At 48.0% G+C, this 22,496-nt stretch overlaps 1 protein-coding gene and 1 non-coding gene across 5 annotated transcripts in view; both read left to right on the top strand.

The window, feature by feature from the left end:
• DAAM2 (dishevelled associated activator of morphogenesis 2) overlaps positions 1 to 22,496 on the top strand; it is a 116,795-nt gene that overhangs the window by 62,412 nt on the left and 31,887 nt on the right. For all 4 annotated transcript variants that reach the window (XM_024121786.3, XM_055080204.1, XM_055080206.1 and 1 more), the window contains exons 2-7: positions 7,016 to 7,241; positions 13,197 to 13,286; positions 16,413 to 16,487; positions 16,926 to 17,020; positions 19,864 to 20,197; positions 21,398 to 21,508. In XM_024121786.3, the coding sequence (XP_023977554.1) occupies positions 7,074 to 7,241; positions 13,197 to 13,286; positions 16,413 to 16,487; positions 16,926 to 17,020; positions 19,864 to 20,197; positions 21,398 to 21,508 (873 nt within the window). In that variant the 5' untranslated portion in view covers positions 7,016 to 7,073. The remainder of the gene's footprint in view (positions 1 to 7,015; positions 7,242 to 13,196; positions 13,287 to 16,412; positions 16,488 to 16,925; positions 17,021 to 19,863; positions 20,198 to 21,397; positions 21,509 to 22,496) is intronic.
• Positions 13,578 to 13,650, top strand: TRNAA-UGC (transfer RNA alanine (anticodon UGC)). Its single transcript has one exon. It is a non-coding gene; the product is annotated as a tRNA-Ala (tRNA).

Genomic DNA, 22,496 nt, shown 5'->3' on the forward strand with positions numbered 1-22,496 from the left:
AAAAAAAAAACCTTTTCAATATCACCTTCTCCTGGAAGCTTTCCCTGACTTCTTCTTCACCCCCCAGGCTGGTCCAGGTCCCATTTCTCAGTCTCTCTCACCCCATCCTTCTGGACTGTCACTGCCTTGACTCCCTCGGCTCCCCCACTAGAAGGGGACCTGCTCGAGGAAAGGGACCAGGCCTTGTTTACTCCTGTGTCCTCACCACCCAGGTCAGTGTCCAGCACACGGTCTAGAAGCTGGTTAAAAGCATGTATGTTCAAGGACGACACCGCTGTCGTCAGAACCCAGCCCCTCACCCACAGGATGTGGTTGTTAGGCAAGCTGCCTGATCTTTGGGAGGCTTAAGGATCAGTAAGAAGGGATAGTCATGCTATTGGAGGATTGGGGGCAATACATGAGATAAAGCACAAAATCGTCAGCTCAGGGCCTGGCTCCTAGTTGGCACTTGAGAAGTGGCCAAGGAGAGATGCAGCAGCATATCGTTGTCCTGTTACCCCCACGTATGGAGCTCAGGAGAGGGGATAGGAAAAGGCAACTTGAACATCCCCAAGTCACAGCATCAATCCCAAGAGCTAAAGGAAGGGTTCATGAGTCAGCTTTGGTTCTGTGCCAAAAGCACTGAACTTGGAGTCAGAATATTTCGTTGCAGTTCCAGCTGTGTCCCTTAGCTGCTGGGTGTCATTGATAAGCCATGTAACAGCTGCTGAAGCCTCAATCTCAACATCTGTAAGGGGGGATAATAGTAATAACCACCTCACAGGGTCACTGTGAAGCTGAAATGAGATTGCGGAACCGTGAACACACCTGGCCCAGCCCATAGGAAATGCTCAATCATGAATTATTGAGTCTGGATCTAAAGAACACTTGAGAAAGCTCTGAGCAGGTCTCAGATCAGGTATTCCTTGGACACATGCCCTATGGCTTAGTGTTTTGTAGCTTTAGAGTCAAATAGTCATGTGTTTGAATCCTAGCTATACCATCACTAGCTGTGTGTCTTTAGGCAAGTTACTTAACTTCTCTGAACCACAGGTTTTTGTTTTTTTTTTTTCTTTTAAAACGGTGCCATCCATCTCACAGAATGAGAGGTAGCTATAGCCCAGTGTCTGGCAAATACCAAAGCCTCAAGTACTAATATTGTTCTGCTTTAACTTAAGACTTAGGAGTAAGCACTAATGATACGGGGATTTTGAAGCTTTAATTAATGTAAATAAAACTGGTCTGTCGAGGAGCTGGGGCCAGGGTTTGGGGTTAAGGGTTAAGATTCTCATCTCTGCAAACCAAATGGGAGTTCTGGACTCAAGTAATAGGAAGTGCTTCCTGGCTTGGGGTGGAATGTGGGAGGAGTGCCCAGTGTAGGCTGAGGACAGCCCCTGGGGGATCTTTGGGAAGGAGATTGAGCCAGGCAATGTGGATGGTTAGACCTGAAGGGGCCCTTGGAGGTCTTCAGTTGAACCCTGACATAGCATAGAGAGGTAACTGAGGCCCAGAGAGGATGGCATTGTGGCCCCCTACCCACAGCTGCCTCGTGACTAGCCCTGTCCCCTGAGTTAAGGAGCTATGTTTTCTCCACAGTGTGGAAGGATGAGACGGTGATGAGGTGAAGTCTGGCCGGACCCAGAGGACTGGAGACCCCGAGAGAGTTACAGGAGGGCTTATTGGTGGTGACCGGATGGTTTGGTGTCATGGGCCACTTGGTCTGAGTTTAGGGACTGATAGTCCTGGGAAGACCTTGTCCCCGCGGGGAGAAGGGGAGGGGGTAGGCAGACAGGAAATGGAGGGCTTGGAGCTGTTGGTGTTGGGGAAGTTTCCATGGAGAGAAAGGTGGGTGGTGGTGGTGCGGGGGGGTGGGATCAATTTCTCAGGCCCAAGTTCAAGTCCACTGGCTTTCGTTTTGTTGTTGCTTCCTGTTTTTCCATGTTGCTTCTCAATTCTCCTTTGATGGGGAGACCCTCCGTGGCTCCTCTTTGTAAAAGGATTTTGCAGAAATGAATCGCTCTGGCCACCTGCACAGTTCCACTCCCTGCCCAGGGTCAGTGACAAGGCTTTACTTTTCCAACTAGAGGTAGCTCAGAGCCTGAGGAAAAGCCCTGATCCTCTGGTTCAGACGTCCCAGTTACCAAAGACAAAGATGGGAGGCTTCTTAAATCTGACTGAGCAAGTTCTTACAATGCCAGGCCTTGGTGGCCCCGTCTGTGCCCGGAGAAGGGCTCACGGTTCAGGCTCTGGGCAGGGCAAGTCTCACCTTGCTGGTGATCGTGATAATGAAGCCACAGCAGCAGTGCTGGCCTTCTTTATTGAATGCCTGCGGTGCTCCCGGCATTTTACTTACATTATATCGTTTATTCTTCACCAAAACCCAATGAGGAAAATGTTATTGTTACCTTGGTGTCACAGATGAGGAGCCTGGGGTTCTCAGAGGTTAAGACCTCCTGCTCAGGGTTACCCAGATGGGAAGGCAAAGCCAGGAGTCAAATCCTAGTCCGTCTGACTTCAAAGCCTCTGCTGGAGTGAAGGGGGGTTAGAGCAGGGGTGGGAGAGAAATCGGGGCGGTGGGAGATGGAGATAGTTCTTCCCAGTGGAGGAGAAGCAGGCGGCCTTTGGGATCTCCATACCCTCTCCTGGTCTACAGGGAACCTTGTTTATTGGAGCTATTTCTTTTTTTTTTTTTAAACATTTCTTTTTTTTTTTTTTTTTTAACATTTCTTTCTTTTTTTTTAAATACTATTTTGTTTTTTATTTTTTGGCCGTACCATGTGGCTTGCGGGATCTTAGTTCCCCAACCAGGGATCGAACCAGGGGCCTGGCAGTGAAAGTGCTGAGTCCTAACCACTGGACCACCGGGGAATTTCCTGGAGCTGTTTCTAAACTGAGCTCTAGAGTCCGGTCTTCTCTGGTGGGGGAAGGCTGCAGGGGGGCTGGGGCAAGATGGGGACAAGGGGCATTAACATGGGAGGAGGAGCTCTGGTGAGGGTAGTGACCAGACCACAGCCTGAACGCTGGAGTCCTGGGTTTCAGCCCCAGCTCTGTCCCCATAGCTGTGTGACCTCAGATAAGACGTTTCCTCCTTGGACCTCAATTTTCAGATCTCTACTGTGAAGCTAGATGCTTTCCAGCTGAGGGCCTGGGGTCTTAGCCTTGGATCTTCAGAAGGGGCCCCAAGAAAGGGAGGAAGGGACAGGCTTAGGAGGGGTTCCTGGGGAGGAGGGCATCCTCAGGAGCATAAACACACTGAGGAGCTGTGAGCAGGCTGCCCTTAAAAGGGCAAGTATGCGGCGCTCCCAGGGTGGGGTGCAGTTAGGGCCCTTCTCTGTGGGGATGACACTTCCTGTTTGGAGGGTCTGTGTCTACTTCTTCCCTCCTCCCGAGGCCACTCCACCTCACTTCTTATACTCAGGGGAGACCTTCAAAATATTTAAAGACAGTTATGGCCTGGCACCAACCAATCAGAGCAGTCAGAGCTGTGAACAGCTAGTGTGAGACTAACGGAGTAGGCCAGCTATATGCCAGCCCCCGGCCCCTGCCCTGACTGCCCTTGGTAAAGCCTGGCTCAGGGGCTGAAAGCAAAGAAGGACAAGGAGGGAGAGTGAGGGAGCGAGAAGTCGAGGAAGTGAAGGCAGAAGAGAGTTCGCAGGTCCTCCCAGACGTCAGCCCATCCCCCCGCAGAGCCCCGTCATGCCGTCCACCCAGCCTCACCACGCCTCTAGGACCTGCCATCCCATGCTTGTGCCCTCAACAAAGCAGTCTTGCCCGCCAGCTTGCAGCTGCATTTTGGAGGCTGATGAAACCAAGGGGACCTGGTCTGGACTCTGCATCATCATACTAAACTGACGATGGGTAGAGGACCCAGGGGAGTCCACCCCTGTCTACCTACAGAATTAGTGCTTTACTGAGACTGACAGTGGGATGCCAGGGTTTCGTCCTACCCGCTCTTGCCCATTGGCTATCAAGTCCCCTGGAGAGCTTTAATGTCTCCCTTCCTCCCTGATTCCTCAGCCGCCAGCCTATTGCAAGCCTCTGTCAACATAAACCAGCATTCTGCACTAGTCTGCCGGCTGCTTCCTCTACCCGCAGCCTCGAGACTGTCACCTTGTTCCATTCAAGGGTTCCTGATAGCTTAACTACTAGGAATCAGAGATTTCAATCAATATTTCTCGACTGATTGATAGAGACCCCTCTTCTCCTTTTCCATGAGCACGGGTTGTTTGCCAATTGGCCAAAAAATATTTGCTGAGCACCCACTAAGCACAAGGCATTTTATTAGCCATAAAGGGGACATGTCAAAGAAGCAGGAGGCATGGCCCCTGCCCTCAAGGAACCTTCACTGTAGCTGTGGAGAGGCAATACGTAAACCCAGAAAAGATGACCAGTAATACAAGGCAACCTTGGATAGTGTGTTATGTTAGGTATTCCTGGGTCTATTAGAAAAGTCTTTTTTTTTTGAATTGAAGTACAGTTGATTTACAGTGTGCTCTTAGTTTCAGGTGTACAGCAAAGTGATTCAGTTACACATACATAGCTATTTTTTTTTCAGATTCTTTTCCCTTATAGGTTATTACAAAATGTTGTGTATAGTTCCCTGTGCTCTACCGTCTGTCCCTGTTGGTTATCTATTTTATATATAGTAATGTGTATACATTAATCCCAAACTCCTAATTTGATAGATAGATAGATAAAGGGAAGGAAGAATCAAATCCCTTTGCATGAATAACCTGAGGTTTGTATATATTGTAGAAAAGATGTATAATTCTTGGATTGTATAGGGCAATATTTCTTAAAATATCTTTGGTAGAAAATAATTCTGTAGAAAACGTTTTGGAAGTTCTGTGTTCAGATACATTTAATAAATGCTAGCAAACCTTTTTTAAAAAGTGTCACAAAGTTTATAAAGAAAGAAAAAGTGGAGCCAGTAAAAAACTCTTGAGTGATTATTAAAATGCATCATGTCTTATATGAGAGGCCAGCTCAGATGGCTAATTTATTAGCTAGATTGTTAGGGCTTAGGAAATAAAGCAGTGTTCTCCTTGAGTAACCTTGGGTTCACTAGGAACAAGTTACGCCACATTTATCCTTTTTTTTGTTAAGGTTCTAGAACTTGGTTCAAGGGAATGCCTTGGTTTGGCGTCTTTGGAGGTCCACAAGGGCTTAGGAAACAATCTCCTGGGGTGTCTTTAAGAAATGAGGGCTAGATAAGCACATGGGTTCGTGCGTTCAGAGCTGGTTGAAGGACTATCCCCTGAGACTGTTAATGACTACTTCTTTGGCATTCCCGGACAAGGTAGCTACGTCATCTGGGCCTGTTGCTATCCTTGCTGTGGTCAACAATTTTAGCAACAGTGTAAGTACAGACCATGGAGACATTTTGATCATTCTGTTAATGACCCAAATCTAGGAGAAACAGCTAAGAATCATGACTCAAAAATACCTTGACCCCTTTGGGTGTATTACCCCAAAGCACTGAAAGCAGGGACACAAAAAGATAGTTGTACACATTCATAGCAACATCATTCACAATAGCCAAAAGGAGATAGCAACCCAAGTGCCTGTCAAGAGATGAGTGGATAAACCAAGTGTGGTATATGCATACAGTGGATATTATTCAGCCTTAAAAAGACAGGCTATTCTGCTACAATAAGTATGAACCTTGAGGACATGATGCCAAGTGAAATAAGCCAGGATAAATGCGGTAGGATTCTACTCACAGGAGGTACTTAGAGTAGACAAATTCACAGGGACGGAAAGTAGAATGGTGGTTGCCAGGGGCTGGGGGGAGAGGGAAATGGGAAATTATCGTTTAGTGAGTACAGAGTTTCTGTTTTACAAGATGGAAAATAATTCGGGAAATGGATGGTGGTGATGATTGCACGACAATGTGAATGTATTTAGTGCCACTTAACTATACACATAAAAATGGTAAAACGGTAAATTTTATGTTCTATGTATTTTGCCACAGTTAAAACAAATCTTGACCCTAAACCTGTGATGTAATATTCAATAAGGATAAAGGCAGAATCTTATTTATATTCAAAAAATTAGGATATATTAATATGAGGAGAATATGGCTGGGCAGCAGGGTGGTGGATAAGCAATGGTCTCCCTACTGAACCCGCCCAGATCTGAAACCATGTTTAGGAACCACTGGTCAAGGATCATTTGGCCCTTTCAGGAAGCCCATGTGCAGCTAATTGGGCTTAACCTACCTGGTAGCTGTGTGACATCAATGACTAGGGCCAGTGTTCAGCCTCATGCTGGTCACCACAGAACTAGGCTCTCCCAGTGGCAAAGACTTAACCCTTTCTGTTCCGACAACCACCCAACTGTTGGGTGGCCCTCAGTTCTGATCTCTGGCCATAGTGGTGTCCTCTGTTCTTGGTCGGTATGGAAAGCAGATTTGACCAGATTCCCTTCACTCTTGGCTGAACACCATTCCAATGATCAGCCCCATTTCCTTACTGAGGGTTCACTCTAATGGCTCCCCCAACTCACCCCTCCTTCTCGACGGGTGGGTAAACCCACGCCCTGTTGATATTTCATATTCATCCAAACATGCCTGGCTGCAACAGACTGGGCAGAGAGCTGTGCAAGGCTTCCATCCTCTGCTCCCATGGAGGCCCCACTCCAGGAGCCATGCCATGTGATTAGCTCGGTGTCTCCCCTGCCAGCCGACTTCAGCCCTTCCCTCCCTATTGGATGACACCTTTAAAGCAGGTATCCCCAGACCCTGGAGTGAATCAGGTGAGTAAGGGATCCCTGCTGGAAACTGGTCTGCAGGGGACCAGAGGACAGGGAACAGTATTCCCATCTGTACAGTCAAAGAACGACAGCCCTCCTGTCTTCTCTAGGGGCATAGAGAGAGAATCTGAAAGTGTTCATGGCTGTGGGAGAAGGAAGGGGCTTGGCTATTGGGTTGAAGTCTCCTGACAGTTGGGCAACGAAGTCATGGTGGCAGAGTGGCCACATCCCTGGTCCACCTGGCTGCCGTGCCTGACCAGTCTGTGCTTTCTGTTCTACCCAGATCACCATGAGGACCTAGGGCATCTGCCTGCGGACTGTCCCCCCAGCTGGCAGTGACCATGGCCCCCCGCAAGAGGAGCCGCCATGGCCTGGGCTTCCTGTGCTGCTTTGGGGGCAGCGACCTCCCTGAGATCAACCTCCGGGACAACCACCCCCTGCAGTACATGGAGTTCTCCAGTCCTATCCCCAACCCAGAGGAGCTGAACGTCCGCTTTGCAGAGCTGGTGGTGAGTGAGGGGGTGGGAAGGGAGGGGGGTTGGCAATGGGGAGGGCCACGGCTAGAGCAGGCAGAGCCAGACAGAGGGCAAGGGCCCATGTGCTGGTATCTTCACCTACTGAAACTCTGCTTGGGGCTGAGGTGAGCCCCGAGGACATTTCAGCTATGGGGGGAGAAACAGAGTCACTCACTGGAGTGGGCACCATGAAAGGTGGACCTCCGTCATATCTTCACTGGATTTTAGACCTCGCGGGGTAGCAGCAGGCTCCCGTGAGAGGAGCAGGTCCACGCCTTTGTGAAATCAGGCAGTGAGGGGCCTCAGAGAACATCAGAGCACTTGGCACCTTTTTCTCTTCTGCTCGCTGGAATTTCCCTGGGATCCTTTTATCTCAAGCACAGAAAGAAGAGACAGGGTGGAATTCTGTAGGCGGACACTGGGTACCTCAGAACAGGGGATGATTTTCTTCTTTTCATTGAAGTATAGTTGATTTACAATGTTGTGTTAATTTCTGCTATACAGCTAAGTGATTCAGTCATACATATGTATACATTTTTTATATTCTTTTCCATTATGGTTTGTCATAGGATATTGAATATGGTTCTCTGTGCTATACAGTAGGACCTTGTTGTTTATCCATTCTATACATAATCGCTTACATCTGCTAACCCCAACCTCCCACTCCATCCCTCCCCCAACCCCCTCCCCCTTGGCAAGCACAAGTCTCAGAACAGGGGATGATTAACTAGAAACAAGAAGGTAGAGATGCCTGTATCACACCTGGAACGTGGGTAGGGTCTGGGATGATGACATCCCATGTCTAGCCTGGGGAAGACAGAAGCTCTATCGTTTATACTGGCAGCAGCTCTTCCTGACCCTTTGTGATACCCATTCAGACCACAGCAGCACCCTGTGTGTGACATGTCATACTCTGACCACAAGGAGACAGAACAGGAAAGAAGCATGATTCCTCTCTTGGGAGGTCTGATGGTGAGGCAAAGCCTGCACACCAAAGAAAGTCCCGGATTGGGGAGCAGGACCCCTGCCCAGGACTCGGGCCTGAACCCTGGCAGAGAGCAATAAGCACAAGGTCATCTACCGTTAGCTCTTGGTCACTCATTCTCATGGCTGGCCTGTAGAGAAGAAACAAGGCAGTGTGATTGGGAACGGGGTTTCATACTTGGATTCGGTCATGGATGTATCTGATTAAGGCGATCCAGCTCTTCAAAGCACAGGACTGCTATAAGATGGAACCATGCACGTGATGAGAAACAGTGATCCCCCTTCCTCATCCTATCAGCTTCAGGAAAACTCACTGTCGCGATTCATGCCTTTCCTCAGGGTGGGGCCGGAGGTGGGAGAGAACAAAGCCTTTGCTAGCATAGAATAGCATTCGTTCGGAGCCTGATCCGTGTTAGTCCTGCAAGATCTGTTTTTTATGCAGAATACTGCTGACGCCAAATATGTGGGTTTTCCCACACCAAGCAGTTCTCCAATTTTATACAGACGTCAACTGGGCGTCCTACGATTTAACTCAATTCTGACATTTACTACCCAGAGTTAGCGCAGACCCCTCAGGTTAAGGGCTCAGAACCACGAGACAGCCCCCCAACTTCAGACGCCAACCACAGGTGGTGGGTCCCAGCTTCCCGACTCTTCCGTCCAATGCGGCTGCAAATCGGGGGTTCCCACCATCCCCTCCTCAGGTTTGATAATTTGCTGGAACCGCTCGCTCACAGAACTCAGGGAAACACTTTATTTACTATTACCAGTTTATTATAAAGGATATTCTAAAGAATACATGTGAACAGCCAGATGAAGGTGTACGTAGGGTTAGACCCAGAAGGGTAAGGCTCCTGTCCTGAGCACAGGAGTCTGCCCCTGTGGAATTTGGGCTTCCCCACCCTCGCAGCCCGTGGATGCATCCACCCAGCCGGAAGCTCTCTGAGCCTTGCCATTTAGGGGCCTTTATGGCAGTTTTGACATGATAGATTTTTTAACTTGATCTGTAGCCCTTCTCTCCCCAGGGTTTGGGAAGTGAGGCTGAATGTTCTAGGCTTCTAATCAAGGCCTGATCCTTCTGGCGAACAACCTCCACCTCGAAGCTATCTAGGGTCCACCAAGAGTCGCTTCCCTAGGAGAAAAGAGGCTCCTATCACCCAGGAAATTCCAAGGGATTTAGGAGCTCTGTGTCAGGAACAAAAGATATTCCTATCACTTCTATCATTCATGAAATTCCAAGGGATTTAAGAGCTCTAGGATAGGAGCTGGGAATGAAGATGAAAAATATATTTCTTGCATTATCCCAGACAGGGACATCTTCTTGAGCAGAGCACCTGAGTTTTGAAAGAAGGACATGTCAACGGGTGTTCCTTCCTTTGGCCCTTTTAGTCACCAAGTATTTATTGAGCATTTTAAGTGGCAGGGTTTTTTTTTTTTTTTTACAAGGTACTTTGGCAAAAAAGGATGAGTCAGACCCGTCTTGTCTGCAGGAAGACTAGCGTGAGGTATTGATCAAACAAATGAAAAATAGTTCTTGAGCGACTGCTGTGTGCTGGGCCCCGTGGGGCTGCCAGGGATTTAGTGACGAACCAAGAGAAGCAGCTCCTGCCCCCAAGAACATGAAGCCGAACGGGAAGGCCGATCTTGAACAGTAGTGATACTGTGGTGGGTGTTTTGAAAGGAAATGTTTGGGGAGCTGTGGGAGTGTCTAGCAGGGAGCCTTCTTCTAGACCGGGGGTCATGGTGGCTCCCCTGAAGCAGTGACACTTCCATTGAGATCTGAAAGCAGAGCGATGGTTAGATAAGTGAATGGAGGTGCAGAATAGGGCCACGGAGTCCCCCACAGAAGCAGCAGCAGATGTGAGAGTTTCAAGTCAGGAAAGAGCTGGGTCCTTTTGGGGGCAACACCATCACGATGAGAATAACCAAGGATTTTGGATTCGATCCTAAGGGTGATAGAAAGCCACTGAAGAGGTTAAGCGGGGGTTTGAGGTGATCCAATCTACTTTCCTAAAAAAAAAAGCAGGGTCCCTCCATCCAGCGTACCCTGTTGAAGAAGTTTTCTGTGTAGACCACTGGGAGGCTCTTGGTGCATTCCGAGCTGGGGAGGATGGTGGCTTGGACTAAAGTGTTAGCAGTGAGGATGGGGAGAAGTGGACAGATTCAAGAGCTACTGAGAAGGAAGTATAATAGGATTTGTTGGGATTGGTGAGTGAGCAGGAACCGGGGAACACCAGGTTTCTTACGTGAGGTTGTGTGTGGGTGGTGGGACCCTGTACAGGACAGGATGTGCCAGTGGAGACCCAGACTTAGGGGACTGGGCTGATGAACGCAGTTTGCATATGTTCTGTATGCATCAGTTTCCTCACCTGTCAAATGGGCTGTTGCAAGTTTAATGAGTAAACCTTAAGCACTGAGAACAGTGCCTGGCACATCCTGACACTACATGAGTGTGGGAGGTACCTGAGGGTCACCAAAGTTGATCAGTATAGGAGGCACCTGGGTGCCAGGATCGGGAGCTCAGGACACTGGTGAGCTGGAGGTACAGGTTTGAGAGCGTTTAGGATCGTCACTGCGTCCTTGGGAATGGCTGTGAAGGCTTCACCCCAGGGAAGCATAGAGGGAGGGGAGGAGAGGACCCAGGATGGTGCCCTTTGAGACTTCAATGTTGGATGGTAGGAGAGAGGAGGAGAAGTCGGGGTCCCAAGAGGAACATAGAGTGAAACAGGAGGGACCAAGAGTGTGGTTGTCCAGGAAACCAGGGAAGAGAGACTCGGTAAAGAGTGGATGGTCCACAGAGTCATGGGCTACCTGGGCTGAGCCAAATCGCCAAGAAAGGTCCTTCGATTTAGTGACAGAGACCACTGGTGAGAAAAGACAAGTGTGTACATAGCCAGAATACAAGGTTGAACATAACTGCTCTGGAGTTCAGGAAGGGAGAGGTGTTCTTACCTGGGAGGGGCTGTGGAAGGCTTGCGGGAGGTTGCTAACTTTGAGCTCGGGAATTAGACCAGGGTCCACCGGATGGGTGGGCCAGGAGGGCAGACCGGGTGGAACTAACTACATAAGCAAAAGTAGAAGAGATGGCAGTTTGTGCTGGGCAGTGTCAGGTGCACAGAACTCTATCTTTTTCTTTTATTTCTGATTCTGAGCATGGAAAGGAAATGCTTCAGAAACCTTGAGCAGGGTCTGGGGACATTCCTGGGATATGAAGAGAGTGGTTCTAAGGAAGAACCTTCCTTTAGCATTAGATCTGCTGGAGTCTTTAGTTCGAAAGGCAGGTGACCCGATGGGCATAGTTTCAAGTTCTCTTTGAATGTGCCGTTGAGGATGGCAGCCACTGGTCACGTGGGGCTGCTGACACTTGAAACGTGGCTGGTCTGAACCAGCATGAACTGTAATGGGAAATCCACACCAGATTTTGATGACTTAGTTTGAAAAAAAGAAAGTAAAATACCTCATTGATTTTTTTTTTTTTTTTACATTGATTATATTTTGAAATGACCATATTTTAGATATTTTGGGTTAAGTACAGTGTCTTATTAAAATTACGTTCAACTATTCCTTCTTAATTTTTTAATGTGACCAGAACATTTTTTTAAATGCACGTGTCTCACATTATATTCCTATTGGACAGTTCTGATCTATGTGAAGGAAAGTCTAAAATGTTCTCGTTGAATAAAAGTAAAGGACAAACAGTATAGATATTGATATTTAAGACCCTTGTACCTTCTTAGATATTACTTTCACTATCACTTTAGAAATCTAAAGATTAGTAACACTATGCTTTTTTTTGTCTTAATGTAAGTTTTGCTTTTATTTTTTTTAAAAAAGCCTTACCAGAATTGAACTGAAAAGCACTTTATGTTCCCATGGCCCATTAACTATTTTTTTTGATGAGCCCCTGCATAACTCATGAATCACAGGAGAAGAATTTTTAATAAGAGAACTTTTTTAGGGGCCATTCAGCGCAGCCAGACCTATAAAATCATCCCAAACTACCGATAGAGTTACCCTAAATTTGATGACGTCAGAAACTGCGCAGTCCTGCTCCTGGGGAAGCGTGGGCCAGCTGCTGGAGCCCAGCCTGCGTGTGCACAGCCTTGTCTTGGTGGTGGTGCAGCCGGAGGGCTGTCCCTGGCAGGCGCACCTCCATGGGAAGCAGACCTCCGGCGGCATGGCGTGCCCTTGTTGCCAAGAGAGTTGCTCAGCTCATCATCTTTACCAGGTCTCCTCAGTTGTGCTGGGACCCATGCTGAGGTTGGGGGAACCAGAGAATTTCTGGGGGAGACACTCAAAGGGCACAGCGACTTGAAGGGTGAGGGCAAAAACTGGATCAGTAGACTGATTTCTTTCTTTGTCAAGCCTTGATTTATGGTGTTGACAAGCTTAAGAAGGACAAGGAAGGAAGAGAGGAAACTCCAAGCAAGAGGACTAGAAGCTAGCAAAGCAATGCAGGAGGTGGGCAGGGAACAGGGGGCCTGGATAGGAGGAGCCAGGGACGGGGACAGGAAGTGAAAGATGCTTGGATAGAAGCTCAAGGGCTTGCCGCAAGGAGATGGGAGGATGGGGCTGAACTTCTAGGAAAAGAATTGCCCTATCATTTTTTTTTTTTTTTTTTTTTTTGCGGTACGCGGGCCTCTCACTGATGGGGCCTCTCCCGTTGTGGAGCACAGGCTCCGGACGCGCAGGCTCAGCGGCCATGGCTCACGGGCCCAGCCGCTCTGCGGCATGTGGGATCTTCCCAGACCGGGGCACGAACCCGCATCCCCTGCATCGGCAGGCGGACTCTCAACCACTGCGCCACCAGGGAAGCCCCCCTATCATATCTCTGATGCTCTTTGGAGGAAGACAGCAGGCTGAGGGCTTTGAGGGAATTCGAGGGAACTGTAATTTCCTGTAGGGCTGGATATTCGAAGGTCCACCATGTCTGGGTTTCAAACGTATTTCTTGTTGTCTCTGCAGGATGAATTGGATCTCACCGACAAAAACCGGGAGGCTGTGTTTGCACTGCCACCTGAGAAGAAATGGCAGATCTACTGCAGCAAGAAGAAGGTGCCGCCTCTGATTCCCTTCTGCTGTCACTCAGGGTCCACAGCACGGGCAGCCCTTTTGCCTCCATGCTTTTGCTCATTCATTTCACCAGTATTGATGGTACACCTGTCCTGTTCTAGGTGTTGGAGGAGTGACAGTGAATAAATCAGGACAAAAATAATCCCTGCTGTCATGGAGCTTACACTCAGGGACATAGGATTCTGTTTTTCAAAAATCCTGTAAGCAGGTGCCCACTGGGTTCCAGGAGTTGGTGCTGGGTAAGGGAGCTGTACGATAACAGGTCTAGGGAATTCCCTGGTGGTCCAGTGGTTAGGACTCCGTGCCTGCACTGCTGTGGGCCCGGGTTTGATCCCTGGTCAGGGAACTAAGATCCCACAAGCTGCGCGGCCAAAAAAAAAAAGTCTAGATTCCTTTCTTGTGCCTGTGCGTATGTGGGGAGGGTGTGCGCCCTGGGCCATACCTGGGGGCGGCTCTGTTGGAAGAACTCCATTTGGGGGAAGTGAGTGGTCTCTTCTGGATCTTTAGGCCCCCCCGCCCCGTCCCAGGCTGTGTCCCTGTCCCAGGGCAGCATGCACATCAGGGATACACACTGGTCTCCACTCTCCCCACCCTTTCCTCCCTTTTCTCCTCTCCTTCATTAAAAGATGTCAGTCCCCTGATTGTGGTCCTCCCTAGAAGGATGTGCCGGGCCGCAGTCAGGTCTTAATTGGGTTTTATCTCCTCCCCTCTGCTTTCCCAGTGGCTGTGCTTTCTGCTGTCTTCCTCCATCTCTATGTCTCTTTCCTTCTTCTCTTTCTCTCTATGTCTCTCTTGCCTCCTTTCTATTTGAGCCTGTTTCTTTCACTCTATTTTTCTTTTCTTGGCCCACCTTCCTCCCCACCCCTCCACCCTCTCGTTTCTCAGGCTTGCAGCTTGTTCGCTTGACCTCAAGAGTGTATAGGTGTTTGGGAGCTAGGACCTGGTTCTTCCTGCACCTGAGGCTCAGAAGTCTCCCTCCTGGGAGAAGACGGGCAGGTCTGGGATGGTTTGGGGCTGTTTCTCCTTTGTGCTCCTTAAAGCCCATTCCTGGCTCTTTTATAACTCTTCTCGCTCAGGATATTTGTTCCATCCCAGGCTCCATACTGGGCCAGACCGAGCTTATAAAATTGGTCACTATTCTAGAGTTGGAAGGAACCGAGGAGCAACCCAATCTAGTCTTTCATTCTACACAGGAGGCCAGGAAGGCCTAGAGAGGCCTTCACGCAAAGTCACCAGCCAGTCATGGCAAGTGCTGCAACGATGCTGGAATGCAGGCCTGCCAGAGTCTGAGAACCTGCACGCACTGCAAGCCACTGTCTAGTGAACTCAATGTGCATGTATTGAGCACCTGCAGAATACTGTGCTCTGTGTTTAGGACTCTCATTGTGAGGAAAGCAGGTCTTTAAAAAGCTCAAGTCATGAAAGGGAGGGAGGGAGGGAGGAGAAAATTAATTTCAGGAGTAACTCATCCTACCTCGTGGTTCTCCACTTTCCAAACTGATTTACTCTGGAGGTCCCTGACGTTGATCCCTTATGCAGCTAAAATTAAAAATGCACTAAAATTTAAGGACGTCTCTCGCCACCTTCCAAACCAAGTTGTGTGTCATCTCCCCACACACTTTCACACCCCCCTCTCTTTCCACATGGTACTTCCTCTTGTCTCTTAACACCCTCTCCCTTTCTTAGCTTCAGTAATCTTGAGTAACTGAGCCCAGTCCTCTCAGACCCCCTACCCCAGCCCCCGCATGAGCCTTCTGTGTTAGATGCCCCCCACCCTGGGTTTCCATGGCCCACAAATGGACGGTCCTACCATAGATCACCGGTCACCCTGCCTCTGGCACAAGACAGACTACTACGTGGATGACTTTTTGTTCAGTACTTTCAGGGTTCAGGGCAGTGATTGGCATGTAGTAGGTGCTCATTAAAGGCATATGAAATGGCTAAATGGGGAGCCAGCGAAGGCAGGAAAGTATGTGTTTCATGATACATTCGTTTATGTTCTGTGATCTCCTCTCTAAGGCGGAAGCTAGAATTTGGGGACTTCGGTCATATATATCCACGTGAAGTCACAAAGACCCGATCGAGGCAGGTTTCTCACTGATCTAAAATTTGGATATTAAGAAACAAAATTCATGAAGCCAGAGTGGATGAGGCTGAGGGATGCAGGGCAAAGTCCAGGCCGGCTGGCAGGCAGGTGGTTCCTCAGGAAGGTTCTGGAGGAGGTAAATGTTCATGCTAATTTGAAAGCAGGAAATTGGCAGAAAGCAGATGACGGGGAACATCCAAATGAAACAGAGACAGGGATAGGAAGGAGGAGGGTGTGTGTAATGCCCAGAAGCAGACCCACTGGCCGGAGGAGAGGACTGGATTTTCAGTCAGCATTAATTCTTGTCCAGCTCCCCTCATTCCTGCCCACACTTAGGGAGGACTTGAGGCTTTCTCTTGGGGCCTGAGGGCCAGGTCTCATCTGGGCTCTACCTCCCAGCTGCACAGACCCTTCCTCTTTCCAAACTCAGGGCCTTGGGAGTGTCTCTTTCCCTCCTTTTTTAAAGTTACAGTTTACTGAGTACCTACTATGTGCCAGGCGCTGCACCAAATGCTTTATGTCAATCAGTGCTTCCCAAACTGTCTGAGAGAAAGACCAAGTTTTTAAATGTCCAAACTGTCACCGACAGATACTTTTGTAAAATACAATGAGAATGATATTATCAGAAAAAAATAAAATTTGAAAAAGGAGATGTACAAAATATAAGCACACATTTTCATTAGATTCAACAGACTTAAAGTTGTATTTTATTCAATAGAGTCAGAACAAATATAACAGGGAAAAAAAAGAATTTATTTTTAATTGTATATAGTGTTTGAAAGTGTATACACCTGCGTGGTCTCTGCCCATGTCACTGGCTGGTCCTGAGGTTCAATGTCCACGATCTGCCTTTTGCCAAGGAAGAAATGGAAGCCTGGGGAGATTTTGTAACTTCCTCAAAGTCACCCCGTCTAGGCTGGGCTAGGAGATGAATCTGAATGCTGACCTGGGACGAAGCTCAGGATCTCAGACTGTAGGCCTGTCTTGCCGGGGGGTCCATCCAGTCCTTCATCTTGTTCCAGGAGCAGGAGGATCCCAACAAGCTGGCGACCAGCTGGCCTGACTATTACATCGATCGCATCAACTCCATGGCCGCGGTGAGCCTCGCCCCTGTCCTGCCCCGGCCCTGCCTGGAAAGGCTCTGGGGAGAGTGGTCATCATCTTCCCCTGCACCCCACAGCTCACCCTCTCTGGGGATCAGCAGCTTTTCAGTTATTCTCAAGATTTTATCCCGATCCCTCCCTCCCCTGTGTGACTTTAGAGCCCCCCAAACCATTGAAACATTTATTATGTATATATCACACAGCCTTGGGAAATAGTCTGGGCTGAACATTCTCCCCATTTTACAGATGAGGAAAGTGAAGCCTGGGAATGGCTCTTCTCAGAGTCTGTCACTCTGTCTTAGTAAACCGTTCCCTGAGGCCCCACCATTCCTGAGGCGGGGGCGGCCCCTGGGTCACACTCGGGCTGGGAGTGGCAGGGAGCTGGGAGACAAGGCAGCCCAGCGTGACCTCTGCCCCCTTCTCCGACCTCAGATGCAGAGTCTGTACGCGTTTGATGAGGAGGAGACGGAGATGAGGAACCAAGTCGTGGAAGACCTGAAGACGGCCCTCCGGACACAGCCCATGAGGTGATGTCCCCTTCCCTCACTTCCTTCCACGTCCCCTCACCCAGCGGTCCCCTCAGCTTCCCGCAGAGCTCTGCTCCCATCCCAGTCCCCTTGGCCAACTCCACTCTCCAGCATCCCCTAGAGCTCACTTGACCTCCTTTCACATCCTGGTTCCCACTCCCCCTCTGTGAGGAGTTGGGATGCTGCCAGAGGATGGGCATGTTGGGGAGGGGAGATGAACACGGGAAGATGAGATAGACCTCAGATCCTGAAGAGAAACTGAAGGCAGGTGCTTGTTTTATTGGGAAAACAGAACAGGTTGGTGGGGGGGGCGGGGGCGTGGGCATACGGACAGGTACACAAGAAAGAGCTGTGCACATGAGGGGCCCCGCGCCAGAGGAGTGAGTGTGGGTGAGAAATACTCCAGCCACTAGGGGGCGATGTGGTGTCTCTGAAGAGCCTCTCCCCACGTCCCAGGCCACATTGTGAAAGGGCCCAAGAGAGCCACAGGCTCCTCTTGCATCTGGCAACTCATTCTGGCTTGTGGGAGCCAACTCAAAATTTTCAGCAGTTTTGCAAGCTGGCTGTTAAACATAGCTATGATGAAGATGTAAATTACATCAACTCATGATTAAATGCTATCAAAAACAAAGGTAATTAAGTACTTGAAACTTATCACTCCTTAATTACCTGATGATTTGACTACATTTTACTGTTATGTATGCTCTTTACTGTTACGTGTGCTCAGTGAGTTTACACCCACTGTGTGTGCCTGGTGGGAATACGTAAACGGTTCATCTCTTCCCAGCTCCCCGTTCAATGACACACATTGATACTTTGAAATCAGCTATGCTGGCGGTATTTATACCATGGAAATTGGCAAACACCACAATCAGGCCTTTTTCTTTTCTTTCTCTAGAGCTCCAGTTGTTACCAGCGCACTGATCTTCCTCTGTGTGCGTGTGTGTGTGTGTGTGTGTGTGTGTGTGTGTGTGTGTGCGTGTGCGCGCGCGCGCGCACGTGTGTGGTCTAGGTTGACCCAGGAGCCTGGAAATAACCTCAAGGAGAACGGGAGCCCCCTAATCCCTGCTTGTTGCTCAGGCGGGGTCGGGTGGGGGTCTGGTATGGGCAGGGGATGCAGGAAGGATGAGGAAGTCAGGAAGTAGAAGGGCTGAGGGGAGGTTGCCAGGTTCATCTCCCACTTCCATTTTTTTTTTTTTCCCCGTAATAAAATTCTGATTACGCAAGTCACACACAGTCATGGTGGAAATTTTGTGGAATACATAAAAGTGTAAAATAGAAAATAAATAATACCTATTTTTAACAATTTAAGAGTACATTCTATTTTTCTAGGCGTATTTCTTTAGTCATGTAGAGATACAAATGCACTGGGGATCAAATGTACTAATTATATGTGGTGCTTTCCTCACCTTCCGTTATGACATTTCCTCAGATCATTAATTATTGTTCTACTGAATCAAGGGTTTTAAGCCTCTGTGTGTGTGTGTGTGTGTGTGTGTGTGTATGTGTATGTATGTATGTATGTGTGTATGTGTATGTGTGTGTGTGCCATGGATGACTTTGCCACCCAGATAAAATAGAAAATAAATAATACCTATTTTTAACAATTTAAGAGTACATTCTATTTTTCTAGGCGTATTTCTTTAGTCATGTAGAGATACAAATGCACTGGGGATCAAATGTACTAATTATATGTGGTGCTTTCCTCACCTTCCGTTATGACATTTCCTCAGATCATTAATTATTGTTCTACTGAATCAAGGGTTTTAAGCCTCTGTGTGTGTGTGTGTGTGTGTGTGTGTGTGTGTGTGTGTGTGTGTGTGTATGTGTATGTATGTATGTATGTGTGTATGTGTATGTGTGTGTGTGCCATGGATGACTTTGCCACCCAGATGAAACCTATTGACTGCTTCTCACAGTGATGTTTTTAAATAGTAAAATAGATTAAGTTAAAAATGAACCACTTAAATTGAAATACAGTTACCAAATTTTAAACATTTGTGAAATAGCAATAAATGTGCTTATTTATGCCTTAAATAATAAGAACTAGCAACCACCATAATTTTGAAGTCCTGATGAGTGGAAATGATATTTTGAGATACCTATAACAACTGTAGTTAGAGATGAAAATAGCTGTGATTTCTCTGTGTGACAAAGTCACAGATTCTGCTAATGCCACTATAGTTTATTGCCCACATTCATCGTTGAAGGAAATGCTAAATTTCAGGTAGAGGTTACCAAAAATAAAAGTGTAATTTTCTTTTCCCATTCAAGTTCATGGACCCCTGAATGTTAGCCATAGACCCCTTAGGGGAACACAGATTTCAGGTTAAGAACCCCTGAACTAAAGGGTTTTTAATGTTTTTTGCTAACAGTCAAGATAACTCAGATGTTTTCTTAGGGATTCCCTTGAAGAGTGCCTTCCCCAGCCTTGATCCCTTGTTGCAGTGACTCTGATGGCTCCCATGTCTGCAAGTCCTCCTTGTTGTCTGACTGTAATTCTCTTAATTCCCATCGTCATTGGTGATGAGTCTTCAGGTTTAACAGCCATGATAATTATCCTAATAATTATCATGATCATCTCTTTCACATATACACCTTCATAGCTGTGTAACCCACAGTCAACGACGTGCAAATGCATGGTATTTAAAATGCAAATAATATCTGAGTCTTGTGAGGTGATAGGATTTTAGCGCTTTAGATAAACTTTACAAGTGAACCAAGTGGCTACTGTCGGTGGGACACAGCGGTACCCAGGTAAGGGAGTAGCTGTTTGCAAAATGCATACAGAATAATTTGCAACTGCAGGATACCTGTTTTGCTGATGGCTCTGGTCTGGGCAGGTTTGTGACCCGCTTCATCGAGCTGGAGGGCTTGACCTGTCTGCTGAACTTCCTCCGGAGCATGGACCACGCCACCTGTGAAAGCCGCATCCACACCTCCCTCATCGGCTGCATCAAAGCTCTGATGAACAACTCCCAGGGGCGGGCACACGTGCTGGCACAGCCCGAGGCCATCAGCACGATCGCACAGAGCCTGCGCACGGAGAACAGCAAGACCAAGGTGGCCGTGCTGGAGATCCTGGGCGCCGTGTGCCTGGTGCCTGGCGGCCACAAGAAGGTGCTGCAGGCCATGCTACACTACCAGGTGTACGCAGCCGAGCGGACGCGCTTCCAGGTGCGGGGCTGGTGGAGGGCTTATATAAAAAAAGCTGAGGAGCCTTAAGAGAGGGGCGGTTTGGCTGGGAAAGTGGACTCCTCACTAGACTGTGGGTTCCTTGAGACTGGAATATTGGTCTGCTTCATTTTTGTGGCTCAGTATCTCTGAGCCCAGCACCTGGCTCATAAAGGGGCTCAGTCAAGAAATATTGAATCGAATGCCATTGCTGGAATGGAGATTTTAGGCCCGATGCCTGGGCCAGTGCCTACTATAGGGACACTGGGACAAGTCCTGGGAACTCAGGCCATGCTATTCTCTTTTCTTCTCCCTGACCTGCTCCAGGTAAAGAGGTGGACAATAAGTATAGTGTCTTGGTACTAAGTCTTAATAGATGTGAACTGTTACCACAAACATTATGGTTTATCCACCACTATAGACTATATGTTTATTCTGTCATCAAACATTTTAAAGCACCTACTCTGTTCAGAAAGTGACCCCTGACCCTTTGCAGAAGATGCAAAGGAGATAAAATGTAATGTCCACGCTATCAAGGAGCTGGGCAGCGAATACAGTTACTCTCGGTATCCTCGGGGGATTGGCCCCAGGACCCTCGTGGATACCAAAATCTGTGGATACTTAAATGTCTTATATAAAATAGTGTAGTATTTGCATATAACCTATGCACATCCTTCTGTATACTTTAAATCATCTCTGGATTACTTATAGGACCTAATATAATGTAAATGCTCTGTAAATAACTGTAAGTACAATATAAATGCTATGTAAACAGTTGCTGGTGTTCAGCAAATTCAAATTTTGCTTTTTGGAACTTTCTGAAATTTAAAAAACATATATATTTTCAACCTGGCATTGGTTGAATCTGCACATATGGGACCCGCAGATTTGGAGGGCTGAGGAGCTGTAAACAGCTGTAAAGTGCTAAAGCATCTTTTCAGCATCACCCAGCAAAATAAAGCAAGTCCCCAAGGCTGAGTGGACAGGAGAATAAGGTAGGACTGGGGCTGAGATGTAGAGAGGCAAAGGATGCTTCCTGGAAAAGGTGAGCTTTAAGGAAGGTCCAAGATGAGTTGGGTAGATTAGGTAGAGAGAACAGATGGGGCGTTCTGGGTGATTGGAATGGCAGGAGCAAAGGCACAGAGGCTGGACTCATAGGATCCTGAGCCCTCCTCTCTTTTTCCATCCTGCCTTTCCATCCAGACGCTGCTGAATGAGCTGGACCGAAGTCTGGGCCGGTACCGAGATGAAGTGAATCTGAAAACAGCCATCATGTCCTTTATCAACGCTGTCCTCAATGCTGGCGCTGGAGAGGTGAGACATCTTCTCCGTGCCCTTGCTGGGCCCTGACTTTCCGGACCTGGGCAAGAGGGCGTGAGTGCTGCCTGGGGAAGTGGCAGAGGGTCAGTGTGGCTGACACTACCATCATTGTCCTCAGATTATCTGTATCACCACTTGCCTCCTTCACTTGGGGCCAAGAAAGAACAGCTTGTCATAAACCTCTCTGTCATGAGCGGTTCCTGGGGAGCTTCCTGCCTGGGTCGCATCATGCATTATGTGTGTCATGGACAAACCCCAAGCTTGTCTGGCTGATGATTGTTTAGGATGGTGGGGGATCATTTATGGGAGGAGGTCAAGTGTTGGCCCTTCTTTCTAGAGCTTTCTAAAGACCTGCTTCTGGACTGATTTCTGGGGTGGCTGATCATGCTCTTCTAGCACCTTCTGTTAGGAGGTGTGACTTCTGATTTTCCTTCTTTTGGGGTCAGAATGGGATTCCCAGACCTTAAAAATAGCAATAGTCGAAGAAGAACTTGAAGAGCAGGTGAACTCCCCACATTCTAAGGCAATCAGATGCCCCAGTCAAGGTCAGCTTGTTGAAGGTCAAAAGGGGCAATTTAACGATCTCTGCTTTTCCCTCTTTTCTGCCAGCATACTTTTATTTTGCGTCCCGTCCTCATGACCTGAGTTAGGTGGGGTGGATTGGGGGGAATTACCTGTCCCTAAGATGCTGATGTCACCTGAGTCAGTACTAGCTATTTATGCTGACATCTGTTCTGGTTAGTTGCTAACCATACCTCATCAAGCAGTTCTTATGAATATCATTCCTGTAGGTAAGTAATATCATGCCCATTTAACTGATGAGGAAACTAAGACTTGAAAAAGTCACAAAACCAGTAAGTGACAGAGCACGGATTGGAACCAAGAAATGTCTGGTTCCAAAGTGTGTGCTCTGTATCCTTCTTCAACACTGCTCTTTGAGGCCAAAAGCTTAGAGAAAACTGGTGAAGGACTTAAAGGAAGT

This window comes from Physeter macrocephalus, chromosome 18 (assembly GCF_002837175.3).
Source record: "Physeter macrocephalus isolate SW-GA chromosome 18, ASM283717v5, whole genome shotgun sequence".
In the NCBI taxonomy this organism is placed as follows: Eukaryota; Metazoa; Chordata; class Mammalia; order Artiodactyla; family Physeteridae; genus Physeter; species Physeter macrocephalus.